Below are 17,172 nucleotides of genomic sequence, written 5' to 3'. Positions count from 1 at the left end.
TTTTGAGTATTTTAAGCCGTTTTATGCTGGTTTCTTCCCATTGTTGTTAAGTTTATCCACCTCTCGTCTTTGTAATTACCAACTTTCAAATTAGTTCTCTGAGTGGACGTCCAACTTGTTAATTCCCAGGGCTGAAATCTGAGCAACCCACTGCACCGGCCAAAACAGCGGCGTTAAGACTGATGGTGCTTTTCTGCCCGGGAATCTCTGGTCTGGCTTCCTTCCTGAGTCTGTAATAGGCGACTCTGCCTTCTGGGAGCTCCAAACGTCAGTCATAGGGGAACCAGTCCAGTTTACTCTGCACCAAGAGCTGCCACGCCAAGGCGCTGGCAAAACCGCTGCACCAGCCAGAAGAGTTGTGCTGGCGACCCGTGGGGCTCCTCCACTGGGAACCTTCTGGTCCATGAGCAACAAAAATTCATCTGAAAGTGTGGTGTCCTCTCGTTCTCTGTGCTTTCACTGGGAGCTACAATCCTGAGATGTTAGCGATCAGCCATCTTGGATCGTTCCATTCTAAATCTATTTCTTAATATTAGGGTTATTATAGATATAAATCTCCCCAAATCAATAAAAATACATTATGCATTGAGTGCAAAGTGAATTGTAAATTAATTTTTTCAAGTATTTAAAGTCAAAAACACAGTTGTATTTTATTAAACAGAATTTTTTTGAACTCTTAGGTTTGTGGGTACATGCAAGGGTTTGTTACATAGGTAGACACGTGTCACAAGGTTCATTGTACATATTATTTTATCACCCACATGTTAAGCTCAGTACCCAATAGTTATCTTTTCTGCTTCTCTCCTTCCTTTCATCCTCCCCATTCAGGTAGATCCTAATGTCTGTTGTTTCCTTCTTTATGGTTGTAAGTTCTTATTTAGTTTCTACCTAAAAGTGAGAACATATGGTATTTGGTTTTCGATTTCTGCATTAGTTTGCTGAGGATAACAGCCTCCAGCTCCATCTATGTTCCCACAAAACATCTTATTCGTTTTTATGGCTGCATAGTATTCTGTGATATGTATGTAATACATTTTCTTTATCCTATCTGTTATTGATGGACATTTAGGTTGAGTCCATGTCTTTGCTATTGTGAATAGTGCTGCAGTGAACATTCACGTACACGTGTCTTTATGCTGGAGTGATTTCTGTTTCTCTGGGTATTTGCCCAGGAATGTGATTGCTGCGTCAAATGGTAGTTCTGCTTTTTTTTCTTTGAGGAATTGCCATATTGCTTTCCACAGTGGTTGAACTAATTTGCAATTCCACCAACCCCAGATCTGTAATTTTCGACTTCTTAGTAACAGCCATTCTGACTGGTACGAGATGGTATCTCATTGTGGTTTTGTTTTGCCATTCTCGAATGATGAGTGACATTGAGCTTTTTGTCATATGCTTGTTGGCTACGTATATGTCTTCTTTTGAGAAGTGTCTGTTCATGTCCTTTACCCACTTTTTAATGGGATTGTTTGTTTTCCTCTTGTAAATTTGTTTAAATTCCTTATAAATGTTTGATGCTAGACCTTTGTCAGATGCATAGTTTGCAGATATTTCCTCCCATTAGTTAGGTTGGCAAATTTTTCAACCAAAAAATATTGACTGGCTTCTCGACTTTATGCCAAGCACGGTTCTAGATGCTAAGGACAGAGTAGCATAAATAGGACAAGATATATGAAGACTTAGGCTTATGAAGTTGACAGTAAAAGGACTCAGGGTTTTGTGAGGTTGGTGAGGGATTTTGCAGAATTGCTCAAACTGCATTCAGAGCTGTTGAACAGTGGGGATGGTGAGGAGGACAGGTCAGTAACCAGGGACGTGCTGGTGGGCAGGGACAGTGGCATGATGTGAAGAGGTACCCAGGAATGTTTTGGGGTACCCGGAGCATGAGCGGCGCTTGGAAAAGGTGATGAAGCACTGAAATAATTTCCAACGATGATCTATGGTCAAGCCAGAGAAGCCACATACAAAATAGAGAATATTTCATCATGATATCCTGCAGTCAAAATCACAAAATCATTGAACACACTGTATTCAATGTTTATTCTAAGTATAAATACATAGCTACATATAAGTATAAACTGGTTGTTATTATTTGTGTTTCTGTTTTATTCAAAACAAACTTTTTTCTTCCCAATTCACTGCGACATTTTGGTCTCTGTTTTATGCAAATCCATTTTCCAATTCCAAGTTCCTCAGGATGCCAGAGTCCTCTTGTTTGTGTGGGTTCTTCCTGGGAGTTCTTTTCAAGGTATTCTGAGCTGCCTTCCACTGCGCTGTGGAGGCGGAGCCTGTCATCTGAGAAGCCATAAGTGACATCGGAGGGAAGGCAGGTTCCGCCAACCTCGTAGAAGTCTTGATTTTTATATAACACCAACCAATTACTCTGTCAGGAAAGGTTGATTAGGGGCTACTCTGAGCTTTGGAACCACCTGGCTCTAGGGTTGGGAAACACTTCTTTCTGCTCTAGGCTGTCTACTGAAAGGCAGGTCTGGGTCCTCACATGGAGCCTCTGCTGTAACCTCCCTGCACTTTACTTTGCTCCCCAAAGACAGCTGCATCCCCTCTAGGATTTTCCCCATTGCTTCCTGCATTGTCCTTTGTGAAAATGCAGACACTGGTATCTGTATATCTGAAGAATGAGTTTATGTGTGTATTCAGTGAAAATGATTTGGGATCTTTTTCATGACTGTTGTAATCTTAGCCGGAATGATTATAATCAGAAAATCTGATGCTCAAGCGTTGGAGAAACCAGCCCAGCATTACTGCATAATGCTGTGAGAAGACCCCTGTTTATACCTGAGTCAGCAGGTTCATGGAGGCCTCTCCGAGAGCGTGGTTTTGGTTAGATAGGCAGACAAAGGAAGCTCCTGAGATTGAATGGGGCAGCATCCAGAGAGAAGAAGAAGAAGAAAAACACAAACGTTTGTGCCTGTGAGCACTGAAGACACACACCACACTGCCTCTTACTTCCCGGGGGCCAGAAGGGCTCCCACGAAAGTCGATTTTGCTTTCTTTTTTTCATTTCTTTTATGTTCTTTCATTTCTCCATATGGCGTGCGGGCCTCTGGTTTTATGTTGCCATTCATTTCCTCCTTTTCTCCTGTCTTCCTTTCCCTGTTTTAATTTTCCTTTTGTTTCTTTTAAGCTTTGATTTACTTTTTTCTCATTTTTTATGAATCTTCTTCCTTTCCTTCTCTTTCCTTCCCATTTCTTCTGTTACTTTAGTACTTAGAGTTGACGTGTTTTCGGGTGTGTGTTATATGGGTGAAGTGCTGCCTTTGGTAAACAGCTGTGCAGAGGAGAAACCTGGGGTGCTGTGGTTTTCTCTTCACAGCATTTTGACACACGGAACCGCATGCTAAAGATGAGAAGCTAGTTTTCGGTGCAGCTGAAACTATCGTAGACATGATATTCTAGTTCAATAGACAGCAAATCTTACTGCACTTTAGACTTTCATTCTGTCTTTTGCAATGTGACATCTCTTTTCCTTTGTTTTCCTTTCCTTCCTTTTTCCTTCCTCCCTCTTCTTTTCTCTCTTCTCTCTTTTTCTCCTTCCCTCCTTCCTTTCTTTCTCTTTCTCTATTTCTTTCTTTTCTTTTGTTTGTATGCCAAGACGATGGCCAGCCTTGAGTGAAACTGTCACATAGTTGAAGTGACAGATGACTTTGCACTTTTTGCATTTCTCCCTTAGTGCTAGAGAGCGTTGTGACATTGTTACTGCCCAGGCCTCCCTCTGTACGGAAACAGCAGGTCAGAATTTGTTGGCTTTAGCGATGCTATCAGATCAAAGAAGGTATTCCTCACTAATAGATGTACTTGTTACCTTGCCAGGTTGCCTTAACTTTGAGAAATACTGTTTTATTCTTTAGATCAGGTTCCCAAACATTTTGGTCTCAAGACGCCTTTATGCTCTTTCAAAAATTATTGAAGACTCTCAGGGAGTGTTTGTTTATGTAGGTTATATCTGTCATGTTTACTGTATTTGAAGTTAATATTGAGAAAAATTTAAAACACAAGAATTTTCAAGCACACATACCACCTGCTGGCAGAGCCTCTGAAAATATCTAATGTATACCTGTGAGAGAACTGGATTGAAGAGGGGGAATTTTATCTTAATATCACTAGGAAAATAGGTTTGGCCTTGCATATCCCCTAAAGGGACACAGGGATGCTGAGGGCCCTCCAAACGCACTGTAAGGACCACTGACTTAGATTTTTGGTGACAATTACTGAGTACTTCGTGGTGGGAATTTCAGAAATGGTGTCCTAAAGGTGGGAGAATATTGGGGACTTTCATGGTACCAAGAATTGATACCACATGTGGGTCCCTATTCTATCCACGTGTAAGACAACCCTGTATGACTGAAGAATGAGGTCATGTGTGTATTCAATGAAAATGATTTGGGATTTTTCATGACTGTCATAGTCTTAGCCAGAATGATTATAATCTGGGAATTTGATACAGCGTCAGAGACACCACCCGGCATTATTGCACGACAGTCTCCTTGGAAAATTCAGCCTCTTGATATGATCACTACCAAGAAAAGCACCAGGGGTTTTGGCTGTGTTTCTCACCACATGGTTAACCAAGTAACACTTACAGAGCTATGTGTGAACAGTCATATCCTCTTTTCTGTTTATCTCCCTGCCTTAAACAAAAACCCTCTTCTAAAAATGTGGTGTAAAGAGGTCATTCACAATGGAGGAAACTGTGTGAGGTCACATCATTAATAATTTTGATGGTTGGGTAGCTTCCAGTTGGGTGTCCCAAATTGTGACAACCTGCATCTAACCATTTGCTTCTTCTTTTCAGATAGTTTTGAGACAGCTGTGCCACCAAATAGCCACATCGTCTCAGACCCTGGAAAAAATATCACACTCACCTGTCAGCCTCAGATGACGTGGCCTGTGCAGGAAGTGAGGTGGGAAAAGATACAGCCCCATCAGATCGACCTCCTATCTTACTGCAACTTGGTCCACGGTGGAAATTTCACCTCCAGATTCCCAAGACGAATAGTGAACAACTGCAGCCATGGAGTGCAGAGCTTCATCCTCATCCCCGAGGCCAGGGCCTCGGACTCGGGGCTTTACGGCTGCCGCTTCCAGGCTAGCACAGGAGAAAACGAAACCTTCGTGATGAGATTGACCATAGCCGAGGGTGAGTGAGTACCAGACATCTTGCAGTGTCAAAAAGGGAAGAAGCCAACCCTCGGGGGTTGGTCTCTGTTTTTATTTACAGTAAACATGTCCATTTAATAGGCATATTCAACGTTTTTTAAAATGGCTGAATTTAGATGAGTTGTCCATTATTATAGTATTTAGTATTACTTTATCTTGTGAATCCGTCAATCACAGATACAGCAATAAAAATCTTTCCAATTTTCTTATCTGCCACAGTGCTGAAATTTAAAAAGAAATCGGTAAAGGGCTGAAAAACATGTGGTAATGCCAGCCTGCATGTTTCAGCTGTAGAACTCCTGTCTTCCCAATTACACGAACATTTTCGATGGTGGTGATAAGGAATCCCCATGAAGCCCAGCAACAACAAAACACTGCTAGGTTGGTACGGCTGAATCAGGGCTGCGTTGAGTGGAACTCAACAAGTGTTTGAGAATGTGGTTGCCAGTTTGGCAGACTGGAGTCTTTTTTTCTCTCAGTCTTTTTCAGATGTGGATGCAGAAACAGACTGATGTTACATCTTAACATTACTAGGAAAATAGGTTTGACCTTGCAGATCCTCGGGAGGGACACAGGGATCCCCAGGCCCCCCAAACATACTATAGGAAACACTGACTTAGATATTTGGTGACAGTTACTGAGTGTAGTCCTTGTGCTGGTGGAACTGGCCTTTGCTGCTCTCACCCGAGCAGGCCCCCTCCAAGGCACCGCACTATTTGTGTATTGGGCATTTTTGTCTCTTTTGTCACAATGAAGCCCTAAATTTTGTTTCAGGACCTGCAAAACCTAGACCCACTTTGTATGAGTGTGAGAAAAGTGATTTTTTGTTGTTGTTTTTACTTTCAGAAGTGCTAATATAGAGAGGCCCATATAGAGGTCTGTGAAGAAGCCTGTATTAGAGTTGAGAGGAAGCAAGGCCATCCAGGCTTCTCAGCTCCACCTCTTCCTCACTGTCAGGACGTGGAAGAGAAAAGAATTTATTTTTACCTTTCACTTTGTTCCCCCTTCCTCCCTCCCCTCCCCTTCCTTCCTTCCACCTGAGCAGGCCCCTTCCAAGACATGGCACTATTTGTGGGTTAGGCATTTGTCTCTTTTATCACAATGAAGCCCTAAATTGTGTACGATTCAGGCCCCACAAAACCTGGACCCACTTTGTATGAGTGTGAGAAAAAGTGATTTTTTTTTTTCATTTATGGAAGTACAAATATAGAGGCCCATGTAGAGTTCTGTGTAGAGGCCTGTACTACAGTTCCCTCCTTCCCTTTCTCCCACCCTCCCTTCCTTCTTTCCTTCCCTTCCTTCCTTCTCTAACTCTGTTCCCTTCCCTTTTCTTTTCTTCCCTCCCTCCTCCCTTCCACATGCTTTCAGCCAGCGAATTGACCTTGGCTTATATTAGACTTTCAGAGCCAAGGTTGCTAGGCTTTGCCGGTCCCTTTGTTGACTCTGCTTATATTACAGACTGGTATTTCTTCCTGTGTTGAAAATGCAGAAGAAAAGGTTTTGTGTAAATGGAAGCCTCCACTACAGCTCTGTGTATAATAAGGAGAGCATTTTCAGTGGATAGCATCTTTTTTATTTTTATACACAATCACCTTGGACCACATCAAGCTTCCCTTGTTGCCCTTAAAGGCGTAGGGACCAAGGTGAGACATACATTGGACTCACTGGACTTAGAATTTAATGAAAATGAATGGTTGGTGAAATATTTGGGGGAAGAAAAATTAGCAGACTCCACATTTTAAATGTTGACTCTGTTCCTTCAGACACATACAAAAAGTATTTCTTACCTAAAAAATCCTTGTATTACAAGGTCAGGAGAAGGAAAAAGTGAAAGCAGATACTGACCCTTTTTTAGGGACCAAGGCAAGAAAATAAATATTCTATTTAGAAAAATGTCATGAAGGATCATTTTCAAATACATATAAGATCTTGTCCATTATATGCTGAAAAGGTAATTGTAAACATCTTAAATTATAGAGAAAATGAAGATAACAGATTTTAGGAGATTTAGGTAACAGATTTTAAATATGGTTGAATAACCGTATTAAACTCTTACTAATAAGTAAAAATGTCATTCATCTGTCCAAAGATGACTAAGTTTCTTTCACAAAACTATTTATTTGTATGTAAATTATAAACAATGTCAAAATCTGCCAGTGAAATGAAGACGACTAAATGTAATGGTCAGTATCGTTAGTGTTTTGAACGGTTGCTTTTTCGCATTCAGTTGACAGATTGAAAGAATGTCAACTGGACCTCGTATCCAACTGGACCCAGTAAAAAGCTTTCATTGACAGAAGATGACAGCCATTAACTGTGTGTTTCTGTTTAATTCCTTTTTTCAATTTTAATAACTGAAAGATTGAATATAACAAAATAGTTGCAAAGCAAAACAGATCATTTGTGTTTTCTCTGGTACAATTTGATTATTTCAAGACTTGAGGCTCTTTGGTCAAAAATCAATGTGGAGATTAAAGCAGAGAAACAGATATAAGAAGATGTGGAACAGATTTAATTTATTTTAACTGTCAAGGGAAAGGTAATTGTGGCAGATTTTATAAATTAATGCTCATACTTTTGTTAATTCTCAACAGCTTCTTTTATATCACATAGTAGTGGATCTAAAAGAGAGGTTTTTAGGACTCTCATATTCATATGCACGAACACACACAGACCCTCATGGACACACACACACACAGGGCCTCTTCCCCTGAATCCTACCTGCCTACATTCATCTTCAGACAAGTACTAGGCCACTCAGCAGAGGACCTCTGCCAACAAAAACGTCAGGTATCCAGGCCTTGTTTGGTTTTGAACAGAGGAGAAAATGGCAGAAGGAAGAGCTGAACTCAAATTTACTATTGACTTTTTTGCTGAATTAAAAGAAATACATTTCTCCTGTGCTTTGCACTTATGACCTAAAATGTAGAATGAAATAGTTTCAGACTGACTTCTTCAAATTTGAAACTTGCCTGGACTGATGAGCAAGGCAGAGGAATATGGGCTTATTGACAGTGACTACAGTTATTTTTGTCCCTTAATATCCTCTGGATCTTTATTTGTCATAAGTGTTTTAGGTGCCACTGAAAGAATTTGTCAAGTCTTTTAATATTAGTTAAATGATGTGCAGACTACTGTTGTTTAAACTAAGCTTATCGATTATAAAAAGAATGAAGACAAAAGAAACAAAATCAGTTCTACTTTTACACTGTTGGTGGGAGTGTAAATCAGTTCAAACATTGTGGAAGACAGTGTGGCAATTCCTCAAGGATCTAGAAATAGAAATACCATTTGACTCAGCAATCCTGTTATTGGGTACCTACCCAAAGGATTATAAATTGTTTTACTATAAGACACATGCACACATATGTTCATTTCAGCACTGTTTACAATAGCAAAGACGTGGAACCAACCCAAATGCCCATCAATGATAGACTGGATAAAGAAAATGTGACACATATATGTCATGGAATACTATGCAGCCATAAAAAAGGATGAGTTCAAGTCCTTTGCAGGGTCATGGATTAATCTGGAAACCATCATTCTCAGCAAACTGACACAAGAACAGAAAACCAAACACGGCATGTTCTTATATGGCATGAGAACACATGGACACAGGGAGGGGAATATTACACACTGGGGTCTGTTGGGGGTTGGGAGGCTAGGGGAGAGATAGCAGGGGTTAAGGAGGTTGGGGAGGAATAACATTGGGAGAAATGCCTGATGTAGATGATGGGGGGATGGAGGTAGCAAACCACCATGGCATGTGTATACCTATGTAACAATCCTGCAAGATCTGCACATGTACCCCAGAACTTAAAGTATAATAATAATAATAGTAATAATAATAATAAAAGAAATAAAATCAGTTCTTGCAGAAAGTTTCTGGGGGAGGCTAATATTGAACAAACTTCTGTTTACCTTTGAAAAGTATAATTACTCATGTCCTCGTATGATTGTCTTCCACCAATGAGACCACTCAGACAGGGTTATCAGGTTAAAATGAGGCATTAATGATTAGAGCTGAGAAATGAGGGTGAAACAGGTTCTGAAGAGTAACCCCAAATATGCAGGAGGAGAGGGGAGATGGTGTATAGGTGACTGTAGTCAAATGACTAGGTTTGTATGGAGAGTCTAAGTTTCATATGAATATGGAATGAGGTAGGTTAAATTAAGTGTTGACAGTGAAAACCTGTGACTCATATAATCGTCAAGCGAAGCCATTGTTAGTTCTTGAGCAAAGACGGCAAAACAACAATCAAGAAATAATAAGTTGCTTTATAATTTTCAGTGTGCAAGTCTTTAATATTTTTGGTCAAGTTTATTCCTAAGTGTTTTATTTTTTATTGTTATTGGGAATGGGATTTTTTTCAATTCCTTTTTTGGATCGTTTGCTGTTTGTATACAGAAACCTAACTGATTTTTATATGTTGATTTTGTATCCTGCCTCTTAACTGAATTTATTTATTGTTCAACAGGATTTTTGTGGCATTTTTAAGGGTTTTAAACATATAATGATATGATCTGCAAACAGATAAAATATTGCCTTTTTCTTTCTGATTTGAATGCTTTTGTTTTCTTTTTCATCCTTAATGACTCTGGTTAAGACTTCTTGAACTATGTTGAGCATAGGTGTTTTAAAGTGGCCACCTTTGTTTCTGATCTTAGAGCAAAATTTTTCAGTTTTACATGACTCGGTACGATGTGAGCTGTGGCCTTTTTATAGATGGCCTTTATTGTGTTGGGGTAAGTTCCTTCTGTCCCTAATTTGTTGAAAGTTTTTACCACACGAGGATGTTGAATTTGTCAAATGCTTTTTATGCTCCATTGTGATGATCATGTGGCCTTTTGGTAGCATTTTGTTAATGTGGTGTATTATATTGATTGATTTACTTATGTTGAACCATCCTTGCATCCCAGGGATAAATCTGACTCAATTGGAATCTACAATCCATTTAATGTGATGGTGAATTTAGTTTGCTAATATTTTGTTGAGGATTTTTTCATCTGTGTTCATTAGGGATGTCAGCCTGCAGTTTGTTTGTCTCCTCCCTCCCTCCCTCCCTCCCTTCCTCCCTTCCTCCCTCCCTTCCTCCCATCCTTCCTCTCTTCCTCCCTTCCTCCCTTCCTCCCTTCCTTCCTTCCTTCCTCTCTTTTTTGCTTCCTTCCTTCGTCTTTGTCTGCTTCTGATATCAGGGTGATGCTGGTCTCATAAATTGAGTTTAGAACTCTTTCTAAACTCAGGCCTGGCACTAGTTCCTAGAATGTTTGGTAGAATTAATTGGTGAAGCCATCTGGTCCTAGGATCTGTGATGGGTCACGGGCCCCTGATCCACCTAGGCTGGGCACAAAAGTGTCCTACACAGGGGAGAGATACTGTCAGCATGGTTTGAATCTCAGTTTGCGCTTTCCACTACCTCAAAACACTCACACTTTCCTACTTTCTCCTTTTTCTAACCAACCTGTCAAGTTTCCACCACATTTACTTTCTTTCCTGTAGAGTTTCAGCCAGATCTCAATGTCTTTATGTTTTTTTCCACATCAGAGAAAACTGCTTTCCTGTCATTGAAACATTAAGCATCTGGAATTTCTCATAATTTTATAGTCTGAAAATTGCTACCCTTGAGTGACTTCATAACTGCATCTATTTGTATTGATTGATTGAGACTGGCTAATTTTCATATTTTTGGTATACATGGGGTTTCACTGTGTTGCCCAAGATGGTCCTGAGCTCACGCAATCCCCCTGCCTCAGCCTCCTAAAGTGCTGAGAGTGGTGTGAGCCGCCATGCCTGGCCTGCTTCTGTTTGTAACGTTCCAAACAAGAGCCAGAGATCACAGGCTCTTGTTATCAGAAATTAACTGAGATTAAGGATTATGGCATCTGCTTAAAGCTGTCAAAGCATCTTTTCAGAATATGCCCAGTAAATATTCTTGACCAATTATGTTAATGTTTCTATTCATTCTAGTAGGGGCTGTGTCCATTTTAGTTTTAAGCTTTCTACCTCTTGTTTCCTGATTTTTTTCATCAACGTTTAACCTTTGAGGTTCACTGATTGTTGATAAAAGAAACTGAAATTTCAGTAGATCAACTGCAATGTTTCGAGAGAATACTTTCATGAACCTTTGTTTATGCATATAACTTCCAGAAAGGCCTATTTAATTTTTTAACTTTCATTTTCTTATTTTGCATTTTTAATATAAGTGGCATATAATTGCTGGTCACCTGAACAGGGTGGGATTAATAAATTAACATTATTAAGGTATTCACTAGGAAATCATAGTACTACACCTAAGAGAATTTTCCCAGAAGTTTCTTCTGGGAATATGTGAGGTATGGGATTGACCCAGAGGAAGGATAGGGGAATAGGGTGCTGTAAGTTATAAATATATCCTATATAGATGATAGATCTTATTTACACACATTATAAATCTTGCCTGTAGTTATACAGGCTTGGGGAAGGTTACTGACTTTGAGACTCCGTGCTCCTGAGTTGGATCAAAAAAATATTGAAGAAAGAAAATAACTGTTACTTATTTCCTTGGCTTTTGATTTCTGTCTAAAACCAACCAGTTTACTCCCAGTCCATTTGGATTCCAGAAGAGTTTCAGGTTGTAGACAAGACAGTTTTTTTAAAGATTCTATTAATCCAGAACCTTTTGTCCCACTCCTATGAATTTAGAATGGATATGAAGCTTGTAGACATGAGGACTGTCTGAGCTGGTGTGCACTGGGCTGACAGATAAGTCCCTTTCCATGACGTTATGTGGTGAACCTCAGCCTCTTATTATCTTTACCTACATGGAAAGTAAAATGTCCATGACAGTTAATTTATATGATGGAGCCACACGACCAGAATCCCAGAGCACCATAAGCTAAAATAGCCTCTACTGAAACAGATCAACCACAATTTTCAGCTCAATTTAGTTTTCTCAGTGAAACTGGGTATCCAGATGAAACATAGTTTCCAAAATCACAAGTAAGTTGATTACTCAATCATGGCTATTATGTCGTTTCATCTTTACTTTACCATTCCCTCTGCCCAGATCGTTTTTTAAATGATATACTGCATTAAAAAAAAAAATGCAACTGGTCAGTTAATTTGTTTTGTAAGCCCTACTATTGATTTATTCATTTTTTTGAACACACAAAAACCTAGAATGTTTGCCTGCAATTATTTTTTATACATACTGCATTCATGTAGATAAATAAGCTATTGAATTCAATAGTCGTGATAAGTTATTGTCAGAGGGAATGAAACTCTAAAAGGTCACACACTGAATTTACTTGGCGACACTATTATATGGAGAACGTTGTTGACTGTATATTGCTACCTCACGTACGTAAAGTGAGTTCTAACTGAACACCACTATACACAATGCAAGTCTGTAGAATGAGAAAGCAGTAGATCCTAGGAACTGCTATCCTACAGGTGGACCTTTATCCTCAGATTGAATTTTCAACTCTTCATGAAGTTTTTCTCTCCCTAGGAGCTTAGACTACAAGTAGGGATTCAAATTCAGACAAATGTACTGATTTTCTTCCCTTAACATCTACACATGGTGCTTTGGGAGGCTGAGCTGGTGGGATCCCTTAAGCCCAAGAATTCGTGGCTGCAGTGAGCTATGACCACACCATTGCACCACAGCCTGGGCAACAGAGCAAGATTCTGTCTCAAAATAAATAAAATAAAGGAAAATAAAGGAAAAAATAGTCAATGCATGGCTGCATTATTCGAGACCTTTCAAATGACTCTGGCTGTAAAATAACCATTTATACTTAATTGTCCTATATGGAATTTATATTCGAAAAGCACTTGGGAATTGTTAACAGCCTGAGGTGGTCTCTTAGAGCCTTATTAAAAATGGAATATAAATGATTGTGCAAAGATTTCTCCAAAGGCAAGTAGAAATTACTTAAAATGTAAAAATAAAAAAGTTCTTCCTATAAGATTAATTGCATTTCATTCTTAGTAGACATTCTGATTTCAGTGTTATAACTGTATCGGTTGATTACTTTGAACTTCATCTGAAGTATTTCATACATTACTGACATGACTTCTGATAAATAGTCGAAGGCGATGTACTAGGTTTGTGGAGGACTCTTTAAGAGGATGGAAAATGAAGAAGAAAACATATCTGTCATAAGTAGAAGTAGATCTTTGAACTCCAGTTTGTATCTTCAAATTATTATTTATACTAAGATGACTCAGGGATTTAAAAAATACATTTATTCAACAGAAGAATATAAGGTTTTGGGTACAACTTTTATAAAATAAATATTTTGCAATCTTCATTGAGCTCTCTAAAATTTATTTCCAGGATTAATTCAGTGTTTTTAACTTCGTTAGAACTTAGAGTAGCATGGTGTTCACAATCCTTTAGATTTGAGTGGTCGTTTAATTAATTAAATCAGAGGGAGAGACACTTTCACGGGTATCAAGTTGAAATGGTCATACTCTCAGTTGGATTGGTGGAACGTGGCTTTAGCTATGTTGGACAGTGAGTGAAGAGAAAAAACCTTATTGTGATGATGATGGGCATAGGCAAAATAAAAAGTAGATATTGAGATGAGAAGATTTCATTAACAAAGGGTGGGGTATTTTCTGTAGGATGCAGAGTGCAGATGAACCCATGGGAGGCAAGTTTATACATATAAAAATACAGGCTCATGAAGTATCCTGTTGTCACTGTATCTTCAGTTTTCAGATCTTATGTAGAGCATTAGGATTGATTATTCACTATTTAAATTTGTGTGTGTGTGTGTGTGTGTGTGTGAAGTGTATGAACTGAGATATCTATGAACATTTGTTAGGAGGAGTGACAAGTTTATTCTTCAGCCTTCCATATGGTAAACACTCAACAAATGCACATGATGGTGTGGGCAATTTTACAACCACACTTAATATATGCACACATGCCAAATCTCAAATAGTTTAATCAAAACAAGTCGTTATAATAGTTTAATCAAAACAAGTCGTTTTGCTTTTATATTGACTACTATTTTCTCTTCCTTATCCAGCAAATAAAGTTATCAGTTCTGAAATCTAATCATGTGATTCCTTTTTAAATTATTGGCTCTTTTTAAAAAAGAGCAATGAGATGGGTAATTAAACTCTAGAGCATCAGATTTTGAAATTATTCCTAGTTATTGTTTCTTATAGCCAGGCATAGGCTGTCATGTTTTGTAGAGCACTTAGTGAATTTTTTTTTTCATAAAATGGTTTAAAACTGGAAAGAATATTTGGAGGTAAATATTCAGCCTAAGGCTGCTGAAGTTCATGTTCCAAAAAGATCTGTATAACATTTGTAGCACCTTTAGATACAGTCTTTGTAAATGCTATATAGTTTGCATTTTGAAGTTTTTAAAATATTATTTTTATTTTTAGTTTTATGTTTTTTGAGACAAGGTCTTGCTCTGCCGCCCAGGCTGGAGTGCAGTGGCGTGATCTCGGCTCACTGCTACCTCCTCCTCCCGGTTCAAGTGTTTCTTCTGCCTCACACTCCCCAGCAGCTGGGATTACAGGCGGCCACCACCACACCCAGCTAATGTTTGTATTTTTAGTAGAGATGGGGTTTCACCAAGTTTGGTCAGGCTGGTCTGGAACTCCTAACCTCAGATGATCCACCAGCCTCGGCCTCCCAAAGTGCTGTGAACCATCACACCTGGTCACATTTTGAAGTTTTCTAAGGACCTGAGGAAAAAGTTACAAGTAGCTGTGATAAGAATTAAGTGTCACAGGCCTTGCTTGGCCGCTAGATGATAAATGCATGTACCATGTTTCTGTGTGCGCCAGTGGCTGTTCTGAGAATTTACTTGTACTTACCCATTTGCCACAGCAGCCCGACTCCCCGCATTTGACCCGTGAGGAAAGTGAGGTGTGGAGAATCTACATGACTTATTTAGGCTTCGTAGCGAATAAGTGGAGGGACAGGGATTCGGATCCAGGCTGACTGGCTTCGGAGTTCTTATTCTTGGCCCCAGCACTACTTTTCTGCTCACAGTGGAAGATGAAAACTACTCTCATCAGGAGACTCATCCCAACAGAAGCTGGTGACTGTGGAGCTGCAGAGCGTCCTTCTTCAGGAGGTTTATACAAGCTATAGGTTTCAGGCTGAGCCAACACCTAGAGCAAGTTTAGGCAAAGGAGTGGGGGGACTTGGTCTCCCACTATTTTATTTCAGCTCTGGATACTTCAGCTGACTTCAGTGCTGTGGGGGCAAGTTCTTCTCTACCTTTCTGTCTTTTTTACAGGGGCTTGTGCACAACATGGAGTCATGTGAGGCAGGCTGTCCACACAGTGCCATGAGGGACAGGCACAGTCAGGTAGCAGGTAGGAAGGTCTGGAGGGTAGGTGCTGGTTGCTGGTTAAGCCAAATGCATACCCGGAGCAGATTAGGGGAACTTGAGGAGTAGCATCTGGGCAGAGGAGACCTGTTGACAGCTCAGGTCTCATAGGCACGGCTTCTGGCCACAGCAAAGCACCTGATCCTCATGTCCTCACCAGATCCACCCACTGGATGCTTCCTGTATGGAAAAGCTTACTCCCTGGAGCAACTTTCCAGGAATCTGCTAAAAGTTCCCAAGCACACCCTTCCTTCCTCCTGCTGAGGCTCCTCTTTCCTTCCCTTCCTCTCAAATCCTGCTCTCTTGCTCTTGTGCACAGACCTTAATGGCTTCTTGAAACCAGAGCGGGAATAATCAGAATATTAGTCTCTTCTTCCTTAGGGATAGTGAGGGTGTCACCTCTAAAATCTTCCCCCCAAAACAAAAGTTTATTTTCCATATTAAAACATTCTGAACATGTATGTTCTCTCATGTTTATATAGTTTATATTGTACAGCTAAATACATAATGTATTTAAATGGTATTGCATGCCTATTGTGTGTCTTGTTGCAACCTGCAGACAGCAGGCTGTTTATTTCACTGCAGCATTTGGAAAATTTCCTGTTATTTCCTGAGGATAAGCATAATGGTAACGCTGTAATGCAGAGTTATACCTGATTAAACAACAGTAATGATAAACATGTGCTGGAGAAATAGAATTAGAAACAAAATCTTTTCCCTACCCAGAAAACAACTCCACAAAGGTAGAAAACAAAATAATTTTGTTACTGAATAAGCACTAAATCAGAATATAATACATATCACAGGTAACCTCCTAAGAGATTACAAAGACAAATCTCACTCTCTCATACAGCCAAGTGGATAGAAGCCATTACATACATGCTCTAGAGATGAATGATAACTAGTCTTCCAGTAGGAGGACTTGTCAGACATTCTTCATGAATGCTTCATCCTAGATTCAACTGGTATTTGGGGGTGACTATATATGTTAGCTAATAATTGGCTTTATCCAAAGGAAAAATAACTTCTCATATCTTTATGACAGCAGGTACTTTTGCATCTTGAGTGAGGTGCTTGGGGTAATCTCCTACCCTCTCAGACTGGGAGGTAAGGGTGCTATCTTTGTTGATGGTTACATTTCAAAGGGATGGCTCCCAGGTCCTTGAGAAAGGCATTTATCCATCAAAAGCTGACAAGGGACTTACTTATCTGTGAAAAAGATGTGCGATGTGCATATCTTTCAAAGAGACAGAGACAGAACTGCCAATTACCAGTGTTCTAAAGTCAACACCCTAAGAAAGGAGGGAGGAGGAACCCACCGGCAGGCCGGGGATCAGCTGCTGGAGCTCCCCTGGCAGGTGCTTCCTAGAGCAGAGCAGTGTTTCCCAAAGCCGCTCTGTGGAACCAACATCAGAATCATCTGATACGCTTGCTAAAAGACGTGTATTCCTGGGACTTGTTCCCAGGCCTATGAATCAGGGTGATATTTCACAAGGCTCCGTGTGATAATTTGTTTTGTTTTGTTTTAGAGACAGGGTGTGGCTCTGTCATCCAGGCCTGGGGATACAGTCCTTAGGATGGCCTGCCTGCAGGGCTAGCTGGCTGTGGGCATGTGGGAACTTGGATTTTTGGAAGCTTTTGACCATT

The 17,172-nt window shown here is 39.8% G+C and overlaps 1 protein-coding gene across 6 annotated transcripts in view; it reads left to right on the top strand.

Moving 5' to 3' along the window:
- The window catches only part of CD226 (CD226 molecule), a 116,735-nt gene that overhangs the window by 72,517 nt on the left and 27,046 nt on the right, over nucleotides 1–17,172 (top strand). For 4 of the 6 annotated variants that reach the window (XM_008979964.5, XM_078348259.1, XM_078348258.1 and 1 more), the window contains exon 4: nucleotides 4,814–5,158. In XM_008979964.5, the coding sequence (XP_008978212.2) occupies nucleotides 4,814–5,158 (345 nt within the window). The remainder of the gene's footprint in view (nucleotides 1–4,813; nucleotides 5,159–17,172) is intronic. The other 2 variants (XM_078348260.1, XM_078348261.1) reach the window with 1 other exon arrangement.

Source organism: Callithrix jacchus, chromosome 13 (genome assembly GCF_049354715.1).
Source record: "Callithrix jacchus isolate 240 chromosome 13, calJac240_pri, whole genome shotgun sequence".
Taxonomy (NCBI): domain Eukaryota; kingdom Metazoa; phylum Chordata; class Mammalia; order Primates; family Cebidae; genus Callithrix; species Callithrix jacchus.
Note: the sequence above shows the minus strand (reverse complement) of the source record. Positions and strands in the feature narration are given on the sequence as shown.